Genomic DNA, 21,061 nt, shown 5'->3' on the forward strand with positions numbered 1-21,061 from the left:
CCTTAGAGACTAACAAATTTATTAGAGCATAAGCAGCTTATGCTCTAATAAATTTGTTAGTCTCTAAGGTGCCACAAGTACTCCTGTTCTTTTTGCGGATACAGACTAACACGGCTGCTACTCTGAAACCTTCTCTAAACTGTGATTAACCAGCTAACCCTCTTCCCAGCCCTAGCCATTGCCAGGCACTAGAAAAGACATATCTAAGCTGAATGACAGTCATAAAGCTATATGTCATCTGTATACTGATGGCACTGGCCTCACCTACCACCTCACATAATATACTGAATAGGATAAGATAATTACACTGTTGCCTAATGGTTCACACACACACAAAATAGAAAGGCCTTTCTCTATACTACAGACTAACATTCCAAATTTGTTTTAAAAACTGACACAAAAGAAAATGATTTCTTAGGACTAACACCAAGAACTTATGCCATCTTGATCAAATTATTTTTGGATTACTCTACAGTCTCTGAAATCCATCATTACCTGTTAAAGGTAGAAATATTCCAAATCCAATATCCAAGTGTAGGGGTTTATGCTACTCTTTACACTGTTTTAGACGTTAAGGAAATTAACTATACTAGGGGAAACATAGAACTCTAATTTATGTTTTTGCATACAAGAGAAGAATATTTTCAAATAATTTGTTTTAAAATATGTTTACTGTATTTGTAAACTTTCAGTCCACATATACTCTGGTAATGATTTCAGATCTCAATTTTTTTTTATGTTACCCTGTAAGTAATCTTCTGCAAGCATCATGAATTCTGTTCTTAAGAGACTGAGATCAATCTCCTCATTTTCATGTGTGAAGATCCTGAGTGTGCGCTCTACTTTACTGACCAAATGTACACTGGTACTGTTCACGTAGCATGTGTGCTCAGAAGCAGCAAATGGTATTGATGTATTACTCTAAAACAATGCTATGTTAATAATGATGTTAACTGCCTCACACAAATATGAACCCTGGGCTACTGTTAGTGCTGTCTTCTGGAAAGTGATAACCACTCTCCTAGGATGTCAGAGGACATTCATGAATGTCTATGTATTACTTAAGGCTTAGATGTTGGTGTTACAAGGGGGACACATCGGGGCAAAGTCAGCTGTAGCAAAGGACATCCTAGTGTTTTTAGGAGATGGCCTGAGTACGGGACTCAAGGCTGGAAAGAGAAGTCAGCCACTGCAGAACATTACACTCTAAGAAACCCATGAGAATCTTTCACTGCCATCAGATAACAGATCTTTAAGGACTACCATTCTTGTCAGCTTTGTGGAAATATTTGTGTGTGATGATCTTGATCTGTGTTCTACAAGTTCTAATAAAAAACAACTTTCAGCTTCATGGTTGATATCTCTTCCTCTTCTCTCTGAAAGTATCTTGCCTACTCTCCATCTCCTGATCCAAGGGAGTTTTGAGGCTTGGCATGCTCTCAATGAAACCTCAGTTACACGTTCTAGTTCTGCAACCTATCCAGGCCCCCATCCCCAAGGTCACCACAATCTCTCATAAAATAGAAACTAGTATTGTTGCCCTTCTGGTTGAATCCAAGCATTGTAAGGGAGTAGAAACACATAAGTTAGATGTGAACAATACCTAATAATGAATAAAGATGCATATAGTAGAGGCACTTAAAGCCTCAGGTACAACTTCTCTCATTACTATGCACTCTGTTAGAACAGCAGTGATTTTGTGGGTGGAGAGATCACACATTTTATGAGAAAGTCTGTAAGGCTCCTATAGGGTCTTACATTCACACTTCCTCTAAAACTGTAGAGTTGACATCTTCATCCCTGCTGATGCAGTGTTTGATAGAAAGGTGTTATGGAACAGGTTGCCCGTGTAACCCTTTAGTTCCTTTTGAATTCTACATGGGTCAATGGAATCCTCCTCCCTCCTTCCCTAGGGATGACTTATTACTTTATATTTCACACTGTGAAGGCTGTTTGACATGGAGGGGACTGAGAGGGGGAAAAATTCTCTTATTTGTGAATTCACATTCTAGGATCCTTCCTGTCAGACAGTCTGACCCCTCCTCAGAGGATCGCAATATATCCAGAATTTTCTTATTTTATGACTATTGCCTATTTGTTAAGCAGTTGAAAGGGAACTCCTCCAGGAAATCCCTAAATTTCATTTGAAGACTTTGCTGTGTATGGTTCTAACTGAATAGAGCTTTTTTACTTTTTTCATCTTTAGAAGCTATCATTCTGGAGACTTCTTGCTGAGTGGTGGTCTTAAGCCCATGACATCTGGCTGGCCTCTATTTGCCATGGAGATAGAGAATGCCCCACTGTGAAGACTGTCCGACAGAGGGGCCAAAAATGAAAATTCAGTTTAGACAGAATTTTCCCTATCTTGCTTATGGAGTCTAACTAGCTAATTTTTATAATGAGGAAAGGAGTATGGTCTAGTAGTCAGTATAAGATTACTAGTCAAGAGTTCTGACTAGTTGGCAAGTTACTTAACCTCTGTGCTTCATTTTACCATCTGTTTAAAAAATAATGGAAATAGTACTTGCCTCCCTCACATAGGGGAGTGAGGCTGGATTTAGTAAAGTTTAGAAAACATTTTAGGATCCTTGAATGTAAAGTGTTGTGGAAGAGCAACTATAATAACTTAATTCACTAAATAACCCCTTTCATTTGTTTTTTTCTGTTCTGCTGCTTGCGTGCAGCTAAGTGACTGAAAACTGGATTGCTGTTGGTTAGGAGAGACAGATGATGTTAACTGCCTCACACAAATATGAATCATGGGCTACTGGGAGTTCAAAAGTGTGTGTGTTCCAGTTGCATCTGAATCAGGTCTCAGAACTGACACCTGAAGGTTAATGAGAAGGGGATTATAATCACTGTGGCCTGTTCCGTCACAATCTTTACCACCTTTAGGAGCTGTTGGGGGAAAAGCATAATGAAGACACTTCTGAGATAATTGGACCAAGCCTCTGCTTTTGAGTGTCTCTTTCTCATGTTGCATACCCTTTTTTATGAGGTGGCTCAATCCCAGATGAGGGCACAGTCTGAAGCACCCCACATGGAATGGAAGGGAAAACCTGCCCAGATTTGGGAAACCCCAAAACAAAAGAAGCTTTTGGTGTTGGATGATTTTCCAGAGAATCCCAGCCTTGGTTTTCCAATTCTTAAGAATGGCAACAATGGCCCACTCCTAATGTGTAATCTCTATGCTGGACCCTGGAAAAGCAGCAGCTTCAAACATGACACAAGCTGGAAGGAGGAAGTGCCATATTCCTGCGTTTACAGCCTTAGCAACTGCTATGTCTCTCTGCTTCCCAAAGAGCTTACCAACAAAATATTTCTAAAGATATCAATGTTTAACCTGCAATTCCAGCTTCTTTAGGTGGACCCTTAGTTGTTCTCCAGACATGTCTTTGGAAGTTTGGAATGTACAGCAAATCAGAATCAGGTGAAGCATCAGTTCTAGACAAAATACTAGGGAAATCTAGTTTCAAGTAGATTTTCCATAGGTGGGTTTTTGTTTCTTTTGTGATTTTTGTGCATCAACTCACAATGGATTCACAGTGGAGAACAGACTTCCACAATAAGAACTGCAGTCAATACTCTCAGGGCTGAGGATGACGTATCCAAGTTTCTCTGGAAAACCATCCAAAACCAAAAGCTCCTCTTGTTTTTGGGTTTCACAAGTCACTGATTTTGGCCTGGTGTCAGGGTGGGAAGCTTCCAAGTGCCTGCTCAACTGTCTCAGCACTGACTTCAGCTGTATGATCGTTGGGAGCCAGTTTCTCTACAGCCTCTTCAACTGTCTCAGTGTGGACCATACCCACAGGCCAGCTGGGGGCCCAAATTTGCTGCAGCCTGCTCAACTGTCTCTGCATGGACCTTGCTCATGTGCTGGTGGGAGTCAAGTTTAACTTCAGCTTGATCAATTGTCCTGGTATGGACCTTGCCCACAAGCCAACTGGGAGTTGAGTTCCTGCAGCCTGCTGTCTCTGTCTGCAATTTTTGAGTGGGGGAAAAGGAAGAAACAAGCAATGCTGTCCTTCAAATTCTCCTTAGAAAGTCAAAAGTTTTTGAGTTTAGCAGTTCTGAAAAAACTTTTGAAGCTAATGAAGAAGCAGAAAAATTTAATTAAGAATCTTAAAAGTTCTGTGAAAATTCTGCAATAAAGGAAAAGATGGAGTCTGCTGCGTGTGCCACTTGGAGCAAGAGAATTCTGGAGAGTTCCTTCTAAGGGGCAAGCCTAAGCACAGGCTCAGAGTGAAGATGTGATATGCCATGGACATGGGGAATGCCCCACTGTGAGGACTGTCTGACTTGGAGTGTATTGCAAATATTATTTTAAGATACAGTTGGTCAAAATTTGTGTTTAAAACACTTGATAGTGTCCTTTTAAATGCAGAGAATAGAATTAATTAAAATAGAAAAACAGGATACAAAGGATAAATAACCTGTCAGAGTTCTTTATAATATTTAGAATTCTTCATGTGCAATAGCCCCCTCCATTTTTAAGACTTACCGTATGTACTCGATCATAAGCCGGTTTGTTTATACGCCAACCCCCACAAGATGGATAAGTAAAAATGGAAAATTTTTATGACCCGTTCATAAGCCAACTCTCTATAATTTAGGGGTCAGCAAACTTTGGCTCCCGGGCCATCAGAATAAGCTGCTGGCAGGCTGAGATGGTTTGTTTACCTCGAGTGTCTGCAGGCACGAAGGTAAACCTAAGTAAACAAAGTGTCCTGGCGCACCAGCTGCTTACCTTGACGGGCCAGGACAGCAACTGGTGGGGAAATTTTTTTTTGAGGGGGGGAGAAGCTGGGGGTCAGAGGAGTAACCCCTGTGACCACCCCCCACATGACCCCACCCATAGCCCGGGACCCCCACACTCTCCCCATCCCATCCCTTCCCACCTTATCTGGGGAGGGCCGGGGAGGAGGTCTCTGGCCTAGCTGGAGCTGCTCCAGCAGGCTGGGCAGTGCGGCCACAGCCTGCTCTGGGGGGCGGGTCTGAGCGGCACAGCTGCAGCCTGCCAGCCCCGGAGCTGCAGCTGCTTCAGAGCCTGGGGGGGGAGAGCAGCGTGGCCAGAAGCGGAGAGACTCTGGCCCCGCCTCTTCCCTTCTGGCTCTGCTGGCTGTGCTACCTCTCCTTGCTCCCTCTGTTGCGGGGAGGGGCTGTGTCCCACCTCTCCCTCTCTATACCCGTTCATAAGCCAACCCTCTTCTTTGGTACTTCCCTTTTTTACTAAAAAATTTGGCTTATGAACGAGTATATACGGTACTTTTGATACACTAATACAACTATGCTTTTCTTTTCTCGCATTTTCACACTTAGTATAATAGTTAAAGTATTCACTGCTTTCATGAAGTCCATTTTTATATGATTTTATGGTGATCACTTACCAATAACTTTAACAAAATAAGCATCTGCTTCAAAGTTATTCTTTAATGTGTGGATGGCAAATTCACTGTTGAAATAGCCTTTGCTTAATACAATGATATCCAAGATTCCCTGGGAGGAAAAGATCAAAAGTTTAGAATAAACTAGCAAGCTAAATAACATCTAAATACAGTAAACATAAATCCTCTTAAAGAGAGAAAATATTTCTCAACTTATGTGCTTCGTGAGATTTAAAAGACACCAAACAACTTTGATTTCATATTAAGATTCTAAATTATCTAGATTAAATAATTACATGTAACATAATGGAATCAGTTTTCTTCTCCAACCTCTCATCCCAAGTCAGAGGAGAGGGGCAAATGAGACCATAAAACCCCTTTTACAGTTCAGAACAACTTTTCCCCTTGACATACCCATTCCTCAAAGCCATGTGCACCTTGGACAGCTGAAAATGACTCCCTCTGGAGCCCAATGGTTGTAGAACAGCGAAGGGATGTTCTTCCAAATTCTGTTTGCGTATGAGTAAACTCTGTTCTCAACTTAAGTTGAGGTGTTTTAACTATTTGCATATAAAGTGGTTACTATTAAAAAATACCTGAAATACCTGGAATAACTATAGTATCAGTTGGCAAATGTTGAGTTTTTAAATATCTGCTATATATAAACAAACATGTAACCAAGGATTTTATTTATTTATTTTTTACAGCTGACACAATCAGTGTAGCTTGAAAACATATCTACCTGAAGAATACCTGATTCTAGTAATGTTTTTGTTAAACTAATCTTTGCAAGGACACATCAAAAAATTAAAGAAAAAATAAAACACCCAATTTTGTGTGGGGAATAAATTTAGCTGGTTTACTACCTATGCAACTTTCAAAGCACAGGTGCTGGTCAGATACTCATGAAACTGCGATGTCTATAAGCACCAAATACTATGTCACCATGTCAACTCTACAGCGGACAATTTTACTTTTGAGTTGAGAGGCTGGCTGGGTGAATTACCAGCAGCTGACACTTGACTTGAACAAGGGACGGTGATCTCTGCCTTCTGCTCGAAGCTCTCTAAGGAGTGAAATTGGAGATTAGAATGACTCAAAACCATAACATAGTTTTACCCCAGCGGATCTTTTCTGAAAGGAAGTGTATTGGCTCAGTGACTGCTATGGAGCCAAATTAGCAGATGTCCAAATAATTTTGAAAGAATGGCTTTCAAAGGTAGCAAGGTTAACTCCTCTGAGTATTTGCTTTGGTTTCCCTTCCATGATTTTCTTGCATAATTTGTCGTTTCATTTTTGTATATATTAATGTAACTAAATATCCCCAAGCGAGTTACTTAAAAAGAAAAGGAAGATAAAGATACAAAAATCATTTTCGTCTATGTTTTGGACACAGCAAAGAGTAACAGTTGGGAATCAGACATAACTGCCTTGAGGAGATAAAATGCCCTCCAATTACGTGGACTTATTCAGAACTTGTCAAGAGTTATTTATGAACATAGCTTTTTAAGAAAAATCTAATTTAAAAAACGGTGTCCTATGAAATCATGAATTTAAGACTTACAAGTCAGTTTTGAAGTACTCTATTTTTAGGTACAGTAACAATGGAAGTGTCACTTTAAATGTTTTTAATCAATTACAGACAATTTACACACAGGTGTCTCTGATTGAAGCAGATTTTGTTTTCTAGGGCTTGACTGTGTCTAAGGCTCAACCCTGTGTAAGGTGCATCACCCCAGGAGAAGACCAGGTAAGGAATTTTACAGTTACTTCCATGTTCCCTGTGCACAACTTTTATCTTGGGAGGTCAGGGACAGGAAAAGGAGGAAATAATTTACTAAAGCTCTGAAACTTATTGCACCGCTGACAAGCAGATGGAGGTGGGAGAGAGATCTACACTCTGCCTACTCCCTGGGGAGAGTATCAGGCATAGAGCCCCACCTCTTCCTCCTGTGACTCAATAGAGCCACACAGGGGCAAGGGTTTTACTCCCTCTTACTACTCTATCCACCAAATAAGGGTAAATTACAAATTACCTTGTTTAGGGCAGATTGTGAAGTTTATATCAGAAACCTAGATTTTCAAAAACGAGTTCTCACAAAGCGCAAAAACGTGTACCTTGACTGCATATGCAAATCATGTACTCCATGCACATATGGTCAGTTACGCACCTAACAGGCCATTCCCCAAGTAATTGGGGACACACCTTTTTAAAAATCAGATCTTTTATTACAAGTGACACTGAACATTAGGAATTTAATACCAAAATTTGTATGTGAAACAGCTGGATTTTCATTGCTTTGCAATCAAAATCAAATATGCCTCCTAATTACCTGAAATTGGGCACAGGTCAATACTTGCTAAGTTTGCAAACTGAGCTAAAGTTTCAGGTTTGACCTAAATTTGTGTCAGGTTTTGGATTTTCTTATCTAATTTTGCACTGCTTTAGTCAGCAGACAACATTATGTACAAAGTGCCATGTACTGTGCAATGCGATTGAATCCTTCATTATGTTTAATGGGAATTATATCACTTTTATTAATTCTTAACATAAAACATGGCTGTGCTAAGTAGTTATCAGCTTTACACTCAATGATATTTTAAAGTACTTATTTCAATCTAAATTATTAGGTAAAATGAAAGTATTTTCCAAAACTCAGAGGACAGCAAAAATTGACCATCACCTATAGCCCTTGGAATCCTATCTTACTTCCAAGAAGGTCTGTGGTCTAGGAAAGATGGAATGGGCAGTTATTTAGGGGCCAGATGGAGAATATACCAAAAGATAGCCTGGGGTTAGTTTTGGGACTCAGAGATAATCAGGGCATGGAGATAACTGAAGGTTTAGAAGTCTGACAAGGAAGTAGAATTTAGGGAAGGCCTGGCATTGAGATGGGGATCATGTGTTTTGTATCATTGTATGTTTTATGTAGGGGGTAGTTTAGTATGATGGTTTGGGTGACTGGATTTGGAGCTTCTCAAAGGTAATAGTCAGGGGGAGGAAAGGGGTTGGAGTGCTTCTTGAAATGCACACAGAAGGATTAAAACAAGAGTCACTAGGGGTTGGATAGAGTAATTCTGGTGGTTGTAGTTGCGGTACAATGCTGCAATGAGTTTACTTGCTCTAAGATTTAATATTAATTGGGAAATTCCCTTAATGCAGCAATAAATTATTTTTCAATCAACAAAGTTGTAAATCTTTGGGTATTTTGGTTAATTAGTCATAAAATGAGCAGCCTTTTTTTTCCTCTAGTGATAAGAATAGCAAAGGGCCACTGAACCCCCTTTTTAGTATAAATGTAAAAAAATTATGCCAAAAAGTTAACAAACATGAATCTATACAAGGTATTTGTATTACTTAGTGTATCAATCGGGCAGTTCTTCCATAAATTCTATTGCTTACCCTTCAACTTTAAAGGACTTGTTTTAATTAACTCATTAGCTTTCATTAGCTTTTTAGATTTTCTAGTCAAATATGAAGTAGTAGTACTTTAGAATGAAAGCTCAAATAGGAATGGGCAGATAGCAATTAAAAGCAGAAATACAGTGAAGTGTGCTGAACTCACATCTTCATAAATGTCAAAGAAGGTTGCCACCACAGCATCTTTGATTTGATTTAGATCAGAGAGTTCCCAGTAGACTTTAAACATACGATGTATGCTCCTGCAGCTTGCATTGTTGCATGGGACATTCTCTAATAAAAATGCCTGCTGATTGCTGTAAAAGAAAAAGCCATTAACAGCTTATCCCATATAAAGAAAGTCTGTATATCATATTTCATCTGTAATCTCTCCTACTTAAATATTTATAACTTCATACCTCTTGAAAAGCGACTATAATAAAAAGAAGCTAACAATTGATGAATACTTTAAATCTACACACTACTAACCACCCCTCTGAAAGACAACTTGTTTCACTTTATCCCTGGAGCAGAGGTCATTTGTACTAAAGTGATTTAAGGATTAAAGGGAGAGTGAAGAAGCCTGGTCCTGGAGTAGAAAGTATTGTTGATATTTTCCAAGCCAATTAATAAAAATATTGTAATGCTCGTTAATGTCCAGCCCAACTTGAAGTATTTCCTTTAATAAAAAAATGTAACTGAAATACTACATAAATGAAGAAAATTAGCCTCCACCCTTGTATCAATATATCAATGACTTTATGAATCAAATGATTCTCTTAAGGTTTAGGAACTTTTTGTTCAAATTTAAGGTTACACTAATTTCCTAATCAATACATTTTTCATTACTGTTCTAAAACAATAACTTCTATAAACCAATGGTACAATAACAAACAAGATACAGAAATAAACTGAATTAGACATTTGCTATCCTTCAAAAAGACACATGATACAGTGAGGTTGTGATAAGACAACAAGGAGAACAAAACCTGGGTACTAACTCATTAATATCATCAGTCTACAGACTTAAAAAAATGCATAAACCTTTGCCTTATAAAGTTCCCCCCTGCTTACAAGTTTTCTCCTGAAATTTGGGAGAAAGCAGCAGCTTTCTACAAAATCTAAAAGGCCGATGGTTGTAGTTAAAAAATGTTAAAACAATATCCAAACAAGTTTGTGAATTGGGGGTGGGGGCACAGCTCACTCCATGCTCACAAGATCTTACAAGTTTGCCAGTGTATTAGGTTATTTGCTACATTTGGATATGATATGCTGTGGAGGGAAAAAGACAATGGGTAGACAACTGTACCAATAGAGAGGACTATTTGCCAGGTCTGTTAGTCAAAGATTGATAAATGACAATACTGGTGTTTATATTGCATTATTCATGTCTCTCACACGGTGACTGGCTCCTCTAAGAGTGGGTGGGGTCCAGTGCACATAGATTAATTACCTGCTGCCCAATAGGGCTTAAGAGAAGGCACCTGGGCTTTATAAAAGGGGAGACAGCTGCAGGTTGTTAGCAGATGCTCACAGACATTTCAGGGAGTAAGAAGGTTCCTGCAGGGCCCAGGGTCAGCAAGGGAAAGAGAGGTCTGTGGAGAAGGCCAAACTCCAGGCAAAAGGTGCCGCTAAGAAAGCGGGAAAACAGACCCCCCCCCCCCCCCCCCAGGGAGGAGAAGCTGTCCCCAATTTGGGACTGGGGTGAAAGAAAATAACTTTTAAAGAGAGGACAGACCCTCAGGGAGGAGGGGCTGGGCCAAGCTGAAACAGGAATGAAGACTTCATAAGTTTAAGATGTGGTCTGAAAGACTTTGTGCAGGACTTAATAAACTGGACACCAGAAAGGAATGTTTTGAATATCTGGCCTGTGTGGACTTTTTTAGGAGAACCTGAATTAAGGGCTCAACAAAGCCACACTAGCCAGCTGGGATGCTATAAGGTGCTTGACAATCTGTGATGCACTTCATGAACATTAGCTAATTAATACTTACTATTTACCTCACAGAAGTTTTGGATCTCCATTTTACAGAGCAGTAAACAGCACAGTGTATTGCAGTGACCTAAGAGTGTTCCTCCAATCTCAAGGACTACCATCCACAGTCAATATTTTGAGGTGTGGATTGAGGATTTTCTTTGAAAAGTCACTATTTTCCAGGATTTCAAGCCAGAATTGGAGCCTGGCCACTCAATTGTTATGGCTCTCACTGGCAGCATCATGGAATCCACGGATGACTACCACAGGACATTAACTAGGGATATTTCATGGACTTAAATTTGTCGTGCTTCTGTGTGTATATGAGTGTGAATGTGTGAGAGAGAAGGTTTTTTAGGTTGCCACAACTGGACATTATGGCCTAGAAAAGAATGCACTTGCCAATGAGGGCTTTAAAGGCTGCTGAAGAAGCTTCAAAGTTCCTCTTTCTGTGTACAGTGTATTTTGGGATCAATTCCCCTGGTAGGAATATCATGCCCTTTGCCATGGATGCCACTGCTGCATCACCTTTAGGGAGGATGAAAAGAGAATAATTGAAAGAGGGCATAACACAACCCTGAGAGAGCCCAGATCTTCCTTCCGGGAAGAAAAGGCAAGTCACAAAGATTCCCTGCAAACGTCTCCTTAATGAACAAACACTTCTTGGCTTTCTGCTTGCCTCATTTAGCCTGCTCCACCAAAAGAAAGATGAGAGAGCAAGTACAAAGAAGCCCACTTTGGGGAGGAATGCCAGTGAAACTCTGATCCCTTTTGGGGGAGAGAAGAATGATTTTGGGGGAAAGATTTTGCTAGCTGCTGCCCCCAAAACAGATTTAAATGCTACAATTGCAATGGATAAGATAGAAGTACTGAATTGCTGCTCTGCTTGCAACACCACCAGCAAAGAATCTGGTGGTAAAAAAAAAAAATATATCAAAGGGATGTGGCTAAGACCTACAACTTCCTGGACTAGTCTGAAACCACCTCAAGTATCTACTGGAAGAAATACACAACAAAATGTCTAAGATTGGGGGACAGGCTGAAATCCAGAAATAGTTTGTTTTTGTTTTTGTTTTAAAAAAACAACCATTCTCTTATCTGATAATTTGAGGTGCGCTATTGGTTATGTGAATCCCCTTCTTCATTAATACTTCCTATACAAAACAAATGACTCAGTCCTTTGTTTATTGCTACACTCCACATTTTAATGAAACTTTTATAAAACTATGAGCCTCCTTTAACAATTTTGTTCTTTAAAAATATTGTCAAGAATATTTTTGCATTTATATCTAGTATGAATCATCACCATTTTATTACCTCTGCAATTTTTCTGACATTATACTGTCTAAACCTAATACCACAGCTCATTATCATAAAAATGGTAGCATATTATAATTTCTTTATGTATTATATTAGTACCTCGTCAGGTAAGGCTAATATATGATATGGTGACACAGCTCGAGCATAACATATTGTTTCAATTTATCTTTTTCATCGTCTTTTGATACATTAATTTGTAATAGATGATTGTTACTTTGCAAGAAATTTTACTAAGGGTATGTCTACACTACGAGAGTAGTTCGATTTTACTTAAATCGAATATGTGGAATCGATATTACAAAATCGAACGTGTGTGTCCACACTAAGGACAGTAATTCGACTTTGTGAGTCCACACTAACGGGGAAAGCGTCGACATTGGAAGCGGTGCACTGTGGGCAGCTATGCCACAGTTCCCGCAGTCCCCGCTGCCCATTGGAATTCTGGGTCGAGCCGCCAATGCCTTCTGGGTAAAAAAAATGTGTCGAGGGTGCTTTTGGGTAACTGTCGTCATCCGTCCGTCACTACCGCCCTCCCTCCCTGAAAGCGCCGGCGGGAAATCAGTTCGCGCACTTTTCTGGTCAGTGACAGCGCGGACGCCACAGCACTGCAAGCATGGAGCCCGCTGCGACCATCGCTGCAGTTATGGCCGTTGTCAACACCTCGCAGCTTATCATCCACCTTTCCCAGAGGCAGATGCAGAGAAATCAGGCGAGGAGGCTACGGCAGCGCGGTGAAGACCTGAAGTCTGAGAGTGGCACAGACCTGTCACAAAGCACGGGACCCCGCGCCGAGGACATCACGGTGGCAATGGGTCATGTTGATGTTGTGGAACGGCGATTCTGGGCCAGGGAAACAAGCACGGACTGGTGGGACCGCATAGTGCTGCAGGTCTGGGATGAATCACAGTGGCTGCGAAACTTTCGCATGCGGAAGGGGACTTTCATGGAACTTTGTGAGTTGCTGTCCCCTGCCCTGAAGCGCAATGACACCCGGATGCGAGCAGCCCTGACTGTCCAGAAGCGAGTAGCCATAGCCCTCTGGAAGCTTGCAACGCCAGACAGCTACCGGTCAGTCGCGAACCACTTTGGCGTGGGCAAATCTACCGTGGGGGTTGTTGTCATGCAAGTAGCCAACGCAATCGTTGAGGTACTGCTCTCAAAGGTAGTGACCCTGGGAAACGCGCAGGTCATCATAGATGGCTTCGCCGCGATGGGATTCCCAAACTGCGGTGGGGCTATAGATGGAACTCACATCCCTATCCTGGTACCGGACCACCAGGCCAGCCAGTACATCAACCGAAAGGGCTACTTTTCAATGGTGCTGCAAGCACTGGTGGACCATAGGGGACGTTTTACAAACATCAACGTCGGATGGCCGGGCAAGGTTCATGATGCTCGTGTTTTCAGGAACTCAGGTCTGTTTAGACGGCTGCAGGAAGGTATTTACTTCCCGGACCACAAAGTAACTCTTGGGGATGTGGAGATGCCTATAGTCATCCTCGGGGACCCAGCCTACCCGCTAATGCCCTGGCTCATGAAGCCCTATACTGACGCCCTGGACACTGAAAAAGAACTCTTCAACTACCGGCTGAGCAAGTGCAGAATGGTGGTGGAGTGTGCTTTTGGCCGTCTCAAGGGGAGATGGAGAAGCTTACTGACTCGCTGTGATCTCAGTGAAACCAATATCCCCATTGTTATTGCAGCTTGCTGTGTGCTCCACAATCTCTGTGAGAGCAAGGGGGAGACCTTTATGGCGGGGTGGGAGGTTGAGGCAAATAGCCTGGCTGCTGATTACGCCCAGCCAGACAGCCGGGCGATTAGAAGAGCCCAGCGGGACGCGCTGTGCATCCGGGAGGCTTTGAAAGCTAGGTTCCTGAGTGAGCAGGGTAACCTGTGACTTTTAAGTTTGTGTACAGAGAAGCTGAACCTGCCCCCGTTTCTTTACCCACTAAATGTTCAGTATCCTCTCCAGTTACATACCCCGTTCCCCCCCTTCCAACACACGTTTAAAAATAAAATCACTTGAATTTTGTTAATGAACACCGTTTTCTTTATTACTGTTTTCGCGGGAAAGTGTTGAACCTGGGACGCAGACTGTGGTGGGGAGCGGGTGTAGTGTAGTGATGCAAATGACGCTTCTAAACTCCAGGAATGACAGGCTCCGCAGTGGTGGACTGGTTGTTTCAACGGAGCCTGCCACCCCTCCTGTTCGGGACTCTGTGTGTGTGGGGGCTATGTGACTTTGTGGCAGGGGGAGGACGGTTACAGATCCCCTGCTGCGTGGCTCTGTGATCCAGGATAAGGACCGCTGCATAAGATCTCTAACTGCCCTCCCCCGCCACAAAGTCACAGAGTTCCGTCCCCCCCCCACAGAACATGAAAACCACCTCCCAGACTGACCAGGGTAACTAGTGACTGCAATGTGTGTGTGCCCTGCTGCTGAACCTGCCCCCGCCTCTGTACCCTGGTAAAGGTGACTGTCCTGTCCAATTACCAACCCCCTTCCCCCCCCTTCAGACAGACTCTCCTTTAAAAGAACATGATGGAAACAGTAATTAACAGAAACGTATTTTTTATTAGCAACTACACATGAACCTGGGGGGTGAAATTTGGACGGGGGCTTGGGTGAGGCGGGAAGGAAAGGACTTGTCAAATTTTGGGGAATGAGAGCCTTCTAGTACTAGAGCAGTCTGCAGGGGTGGAGTGAGAGTTTTCACGGACTCTGCCGCCCCTCCTTCTTTGGACTTTGGGTGAGGGGGGTATGGGACTTGGTGGCGGGGGAGGGCGGTTACAGATCGACTGCAGCAGGGCTCTGTCCTCCTGCCTCCGGTCCTGCAGAACATCCACAAGGCGCCGGAGCGTGTCTGTTTGCTCCCTCATTAGTCCAAGCAGCGTTTGAGTCGCCTGCTGGTCTTCCTGCCGCCACCTCTCCTCCCGTTCCATGTGTGATCGGTGCATTTGGGACAAGTTATCCCTCCACTGGGTCTGCTGGGCTGCCTGGGCTCGGGAGCAGCCCATAAGTTCCGAGAACATGTCCTCCCGTGTCCTCTTCTTCCTACGCCTAATCTGCGCTAGCCTCTGGGAGTGTGATGCCAGGCTAGGTCGGGAGACAGTCGCAGCTGTGGGAATGGGAAAAAGGGAGTGAATTCCTCAGAAAGATAAATTTAGTTGTGAACAAAGAACATAGTCTTTCTCTGTGAACAAGACCATGCATAGCACCTATCACATGCGCACTCAGGACAAGGTAGAATTTTCGGCCTTTGCATTCAGTGCCTGGGGTCTTGCAGTGCAGATCAGAGAAGCGGGGCAGGACACCGGAATTTGTGTAGCAGGCCGACATGGTAAGCCGTAGACTTGTGGCTGCTTAAAACTTTAATAGTAGCACTGGCCTCCTTTCACATTAAAAGCAATGCCAGTCCCTGCTGCCAGCAATCCGGCAAGCATGAACTCTGCCCCTGTCCCACCCCCTTGCGGCTGTCCCAGGGAAAGATCCCTGTATGCTGCCCCTCTCCCGCCTCCACCGCATGGCTGTAATCCGCCGGTTACAGTTCTGTAAAGGAACAGGCAAGCAGTCCCAATACTAACATTCCCCTACCTAATTCAAAGCAGGTCACCATGAGCGACATCACTCTGATGAGGATTTCAGAGACGGAAAAAGAAAGGATGCTTCGGGAAAGCCTGCAAAGACCAGGGCCGTATGCCGCCATGCTCTGCAAGGCAATGATCCCCGAGTACTTGCTTGTCTCCTGGCGCGGAAATGTTTGCTACTACGGAGGACCCAATAAGGCCGCTCTCCCCAGGAACCTGATGCAAAGGCTTTCCAATTACCTCCAGGAGAGCTTCGTGGAGATGTCCATGGAGGATTTCAGCTCTATCCCTGGACATATAGACCGGATTTTACTGTAGCTGCACTGGCAGGGACTAAACAGTAGAGCGGCTTGGGCAGAACAATCATGCTAAACCGGACATTGTTAGATTTTTTTCAGTAGTTGCACTGCCAGGGACTGAAAAGTTAAGCGCCTAGGGCAAAGTAATCATGCAAAACCCATTGTTAATATTGTTAATATTCCTGTTCTGTTAAAAATAAATGTTTAGATGTTTTAAACACTTACTGAGTGATCCTTCCTCTGATTCTGTGTCCGGGTTAACGGCTGGGGACGGTTGGTAGGGGATCTCTGTAAGGGTGATGAAGAGATCCTGGCTGTCGGGGAAATCAGCGTTGTAAGCGCTGTCGACTGCCTCGTCCTCCTCATCTCCTTCCTCATCTTCCCCGTCCGCTAACATCTCCGAGGAACCGGCCGTCGACAATATCCCATCCTCAGAGTCCACGGTCAGTGGTGGGGTAGTGGTGGCGGCTGCACCTAGGATGGAATGCAGTGCCTCGTAGAAACGGAATGTCTGGGGCTGGGATCCGGAGCGTCCATTTGCCTCTTTGGTCTTCTGGTAGCCTGGTCTCAGCTCCTTGATTTTCACGCGGCACTGCGTTGCATCCCGGCTGTATCCTCTCTCTACCATGGCTTTAGAGATCTTCTCGTAGATCTTTGCATTCCGTCTTTTCGATCGCAGCTCGGAAAGCACGGACTCATCGCCCCACACAGCGATCATATCCAAGACTTCCCGATCAGTCCATGCTGGGGCCCTCTTTCTATTCTGAGATTGCACGGCCATCTCTGCTGGAGAGCTCTGCATCGTTGCCAGTGCTGCTGAGCTCGCCACGATGTCCAAACAGGAAATGAGATTCAAACAGCCTAGACAGGAAAAGGAATTCAAATTTTCCCGGGGCTTTTCCTGTGTGGCTGGTCAGAGCATCCGAGCTCGGACTGCTGTCCAGAGCGTCAACAGAGTGGTGCACTGTGGGATAGCTCCCGGAGCTATTACCGTCGATTTCCATCCACACCTAGCCTAATTCGACATGGCCATGTCGAATTTAGCGCTACTCCCCTCGTTGGGGAGGAGTACAGAAGTCGAATTTAAGAGACCTCTATGTCGAACTAAATAGCTTCGTGGTGTGGACGGGTGCAGAGTTAATTCGATGTAACGGCGCTAAATTCGACATAAACTCCTAGTGTAGACCAGGCCTAAGAGGCTCTCTCCCAGTTTAGTTTCCAACCACAATATTTTGTTTTATCATTTAATCTAAATGATTAGATACTAATTTTTAAGATAGATGATTTTTCAGATTTGAATTGCATCATATGTTCAAGACTGACTATTTACCCTATATATGATGGAAACCATAGGAAACTTATTTACTACTGTATCCTACATTTTCCTTCCTTGGTTGTCTGAATGCCTCTCTGTTGAAGCACGCAGTCAAGAAATATGGTCCCATGCCAAAAGAATATATCAGAAGCTCATAGTATGGACAAGCAACAATGGAAATTACATTGCAAAAAAAGAAACACTAGGAAAAGATATTAATAATAAAATGGCATTGAGAAAAGCAAGAAAAACTGGAAGGCAGGCAACATTGCAAATAAGCAGACGATGTAAGGAAAAACTTAAATATATGTTGAAAGCTGAGAAGCACACAAATAGAAAAATGTTCAGTAGACGGAGGACAAAAAACACAAATTCACAGATGTTGCGTCTCTCTCATGGATGAGCAGAGACCAGGAACAGTGGTTGTTTACAGGCACAAATCTAGGTTTTGTCTGTACATACTTAGAGGTTGTTTTTTTTAAATCCTGATTAAAAATAAATAAATAAACTAGTACACAAAATTTAAGGATAAACACAGTCCCTTGATTCTTAATATGCAAAAAGCCAACAACAACAAAAAAACCCCAAAGTAATAATAATGAAAGTAGTATTATAACTAACAAAATACGAACAATTGTGAAAAAACCTCAACCGTGATTAGAATTCTCCACCCAATTATTTAAGTAAGGGGTAAAAAAATGTATTAAGAACAGCACTGTCTATTATGGCCATCTAAACATATGTAAACTCTTATAGCAAGTTTGTGACAAGGCCAATTTCCTATTATTTTAATGACACTTGGTGGCTTTACTATCTCAAAACAAACCTCTTGAGTCTGACAAAGGAAGAGAGTCCTTAAATGGCAAAACGATATCCCTGAGAGCGTACAATTCAAGAACAAAACAAAAAAAAGGGGGGGGGGAATGGGGGTAGAAAATGAGCAGACCGTAATATAATGATAAAATGTCAAGTCAATGCAAGTTATGCTAATGTTAAAAAAATAAAATATAGCAATTAAGTTGAAGTACTGATATGCGGCAGAGCAATGTAAGCCCACCAAGCAAAGGAACTCTGATTTAGGACTGCCACATCACCCTTAGCATGCTACACACAACATTAACAAAATATTTAGTTCTCCAGCCAGTGCTGAGTATGCAGATTGGTATAACTAATTTATTTACCACCTGCATAACATTATTCCAAACAATTTATGAAGTATAGTCAAGGGAATGTAATGTTTAGTGTAGTGTGACCTTCCAATAAAAGACTGTATATTGCTGCAAAGCTAGACTTACCAGGGCCAAGTTACAAGAGGCCTGGCTTAAATCAGAATACCTTTCTTTCATGGTTTTGTTTGCGTCCACCTTAAGGTTATTTTAACATACTTTTTGGGAAATAGTAGTAAATATCCACTGCTCAGTTCCTCATGCGCACCTGACCGTGTGTCATTCTATGAACTTTACAATGACTGCCTGTTACCTAAAGGAAATCTGAATGACTAATACCTAGCTCCAAACATTCATGATCATATAGAGTGGCCTCTATCTTTTAGATTTACTCAGTTCTAGGTTGCCCGTCTAGCCTGTATATTAAGGGATATCCCTTGTTTTACCCTACATCTGGCAGCCTGTAGCCAATAATGAGCTACTAAGAAACATTTGATGAAATATGTTTTCAAGTAATGCTGATGCAAAGGATCATACAGGGTGTTGCAAATGTATTATTTTGTTCCACCAAGAGAATACCATGAAGAGAAGTTGCTTAAAAATATGCTCTCTTTTGTATTTTTATCTACTTAGTGGTTGTTTACTTCAAATATGGGTAGTCGTGTTCAATTTCCTAGTTGTGAACTATATGGTTCACTGTTCTTAAACTGCTATTCATGATATATATGTACAATAACATGACGATATACTATTAGCAAGTAAAAATGCCTAGGTTACTACATTTGAACAAAAAAAAGTATCCTTGGAAAATAATTTGTTAGGTTTTATGTTTATAGTTTAATACCCATTTTCCATGCTTTTTGGGATGTTACATGAAAAGTTGTGTTGAAAGTAACTGGTTACCATTAAATTTAATATAGCTTAGAGAAAACTCCTAATTAGGAGGCTGAATGTAGCAAATAATATAGAGATGCATATGCAGTACTTAAAAAAAAAGTTTTGAATATTATTAGAGTCTCTAAAGACAGAGTATAAAGAAATGAATACATTAGAACAACACTGAAGAGATTAACTGTTGTATAGTAACTGGATTTAAATCCTCTTACCTATTTATTATCATTTGAATATTGGAAATTCCAAGATTTTAAATACAATCCTATTCAAAAGAGAGAAGATACATGCATTTGTATTGCCTATAAATTTATATATAGGCAATACAAATGCATGTAGATTGGAATTCTAATCTGCAGATTCTGATTCAAGTATTTAAGTAAATCATCCTTCATAGGCAGAAAAACATATAGCAGCCCACTCTGCATTAAACCTCTTCAAGTATAAGGACTTTTGGGGTTCAAAGGCACATTTGGGAGCAAAAAAATGAATTTATTTATTTAAATATATTCATGCTGTCAATGTTACAAGGCTATTATTCAAAATCAATAGGATGTGGCAGGAGATGAAACAGCATGGTCTTATTTCAGATCTGAAAACACTTGAGGCTATCCATCATTTTTCTTCTTATTTACTTGGAAGGAGAGTGAACCAAAGCCATCCCTGATCATCTCAAAACATATGATCTCTACTCCAATGTTTTGTAGAGAATTGCAAAAAGCCACTTTGAATCAATTTTTCAGAAGGATGCTAAATGCATATAATCAGTTTTATCTTTATTCTTCCATGTCAGAAAGCCATTGTTATAGATCAGCATGGTTTCAGATGAATAAAATGCTGCATGCCCCCTTTAATTCCACTAAGTTACAATATCATAGCAATTAAAAACTAGGCTTCCTGGACTCTATCACAGACTCAAGTCAAAGGTTTAGAAAAAAGCTCTTATCACTTAATCATAGTAATCAATCACTGAAATTAGATGTGTAGTAGTAGTATTAAAGTTGTAGGAAAAATAATTAAATAGCTTGATCCAAATAGACTGTTCTTTAGAAACTAGCTGAGGTTTCCATTTTTGTTTTATTTCACGTAGAGTTTTAAAATTTAATTCTTATGGTCTATGTGAATTCCATGGGTCCTTTGAGCCAGTGTTGCATTTGTTTAAATCTGTCTAAAACAATGAATTAATAACACAGCTAAAAGTAAAATGTGACAGATATACTGGGCCTACAAAAAAAAATCATTTTATCAAGGCTTATTCTATTGGAAAATATTAGGAAGCTGCTTCTGCGATTCTTATGCATACAGTTAAATATGCTGCATTTTTTCTAGTATTGTATTTTTCAGCTCTTAATTTCACGTCTGCTGTCCCCGCTAAATCTCTTTGCTCTTCTAGCCTCTCATTTTTTCCTGAGAAGTCTGACAGAACTCCCCAGCTCTCTGAGTTCCTCTGATCTTTCCTCACAGCATGTCAGCACCTCCATCTGCAATTTTAGTTCCCTAGGTCAGACTGTGCGCCACACAGCTTTGATGGATTCAAGCCTGCAAATAACTTTTGTATGATAAAACCAATATTAATATCTGATATTTGTGATGCTGGATGTAAAAATAATCTATAGGAGATAAATGGGAATTAAAATTAATGTGTTCCACCAGTAATTCATGCAATGAAATGTAAGTCACTTCCATTCTTTTATTCTGAAATATTTTTAAACCATCCGAAGCG

General features: G+C 41.4%; 1 protein-coding gene across 1 annotated transcript in view; it reads right to left on the reverse strand.

Annotated features, from left to right (window-relative positions):
- Positions 1-21,061, reverse strand: part of ITFG1 (integrin alpha FG-GAP repeat containing 1) — a 214,537-nt gene that overhangs the window by 63,954 nt on the left and 129,522 nt on the right. Inside the window, exons 11-12 of the mRNA XM_065416532.1 lie at positions 8,951-9,101; positions 5,388-5,496 (exon numbers count right to left, since the gene is read on the reverse strand). Of these exons, the coding sequence (XP_065272604.1) occupies positions 5,388-5,496; positions 8,951-9,101 (260 nt within the window). The remainder of the gene's footprint in view (positions 1-5,387; positions 5,497-8,950; positions 9,102-21,061) is intronic.

The sequence above is a fragment of the Emys orbicularis genome, chromosome 14 (assembly GCF_028017835.1).
Source record: "Emys orbicularis isolate rEmyOrb1 chromosome 14, rEmyOrb1.hap1, whole genome shotgun sequence".
Taxonomy (NCBI): domain Eukaryota; kingdom Metazoa; phylum Chordata; order Testudines; family Emydidae; genus Emys; species Emys orbicularis.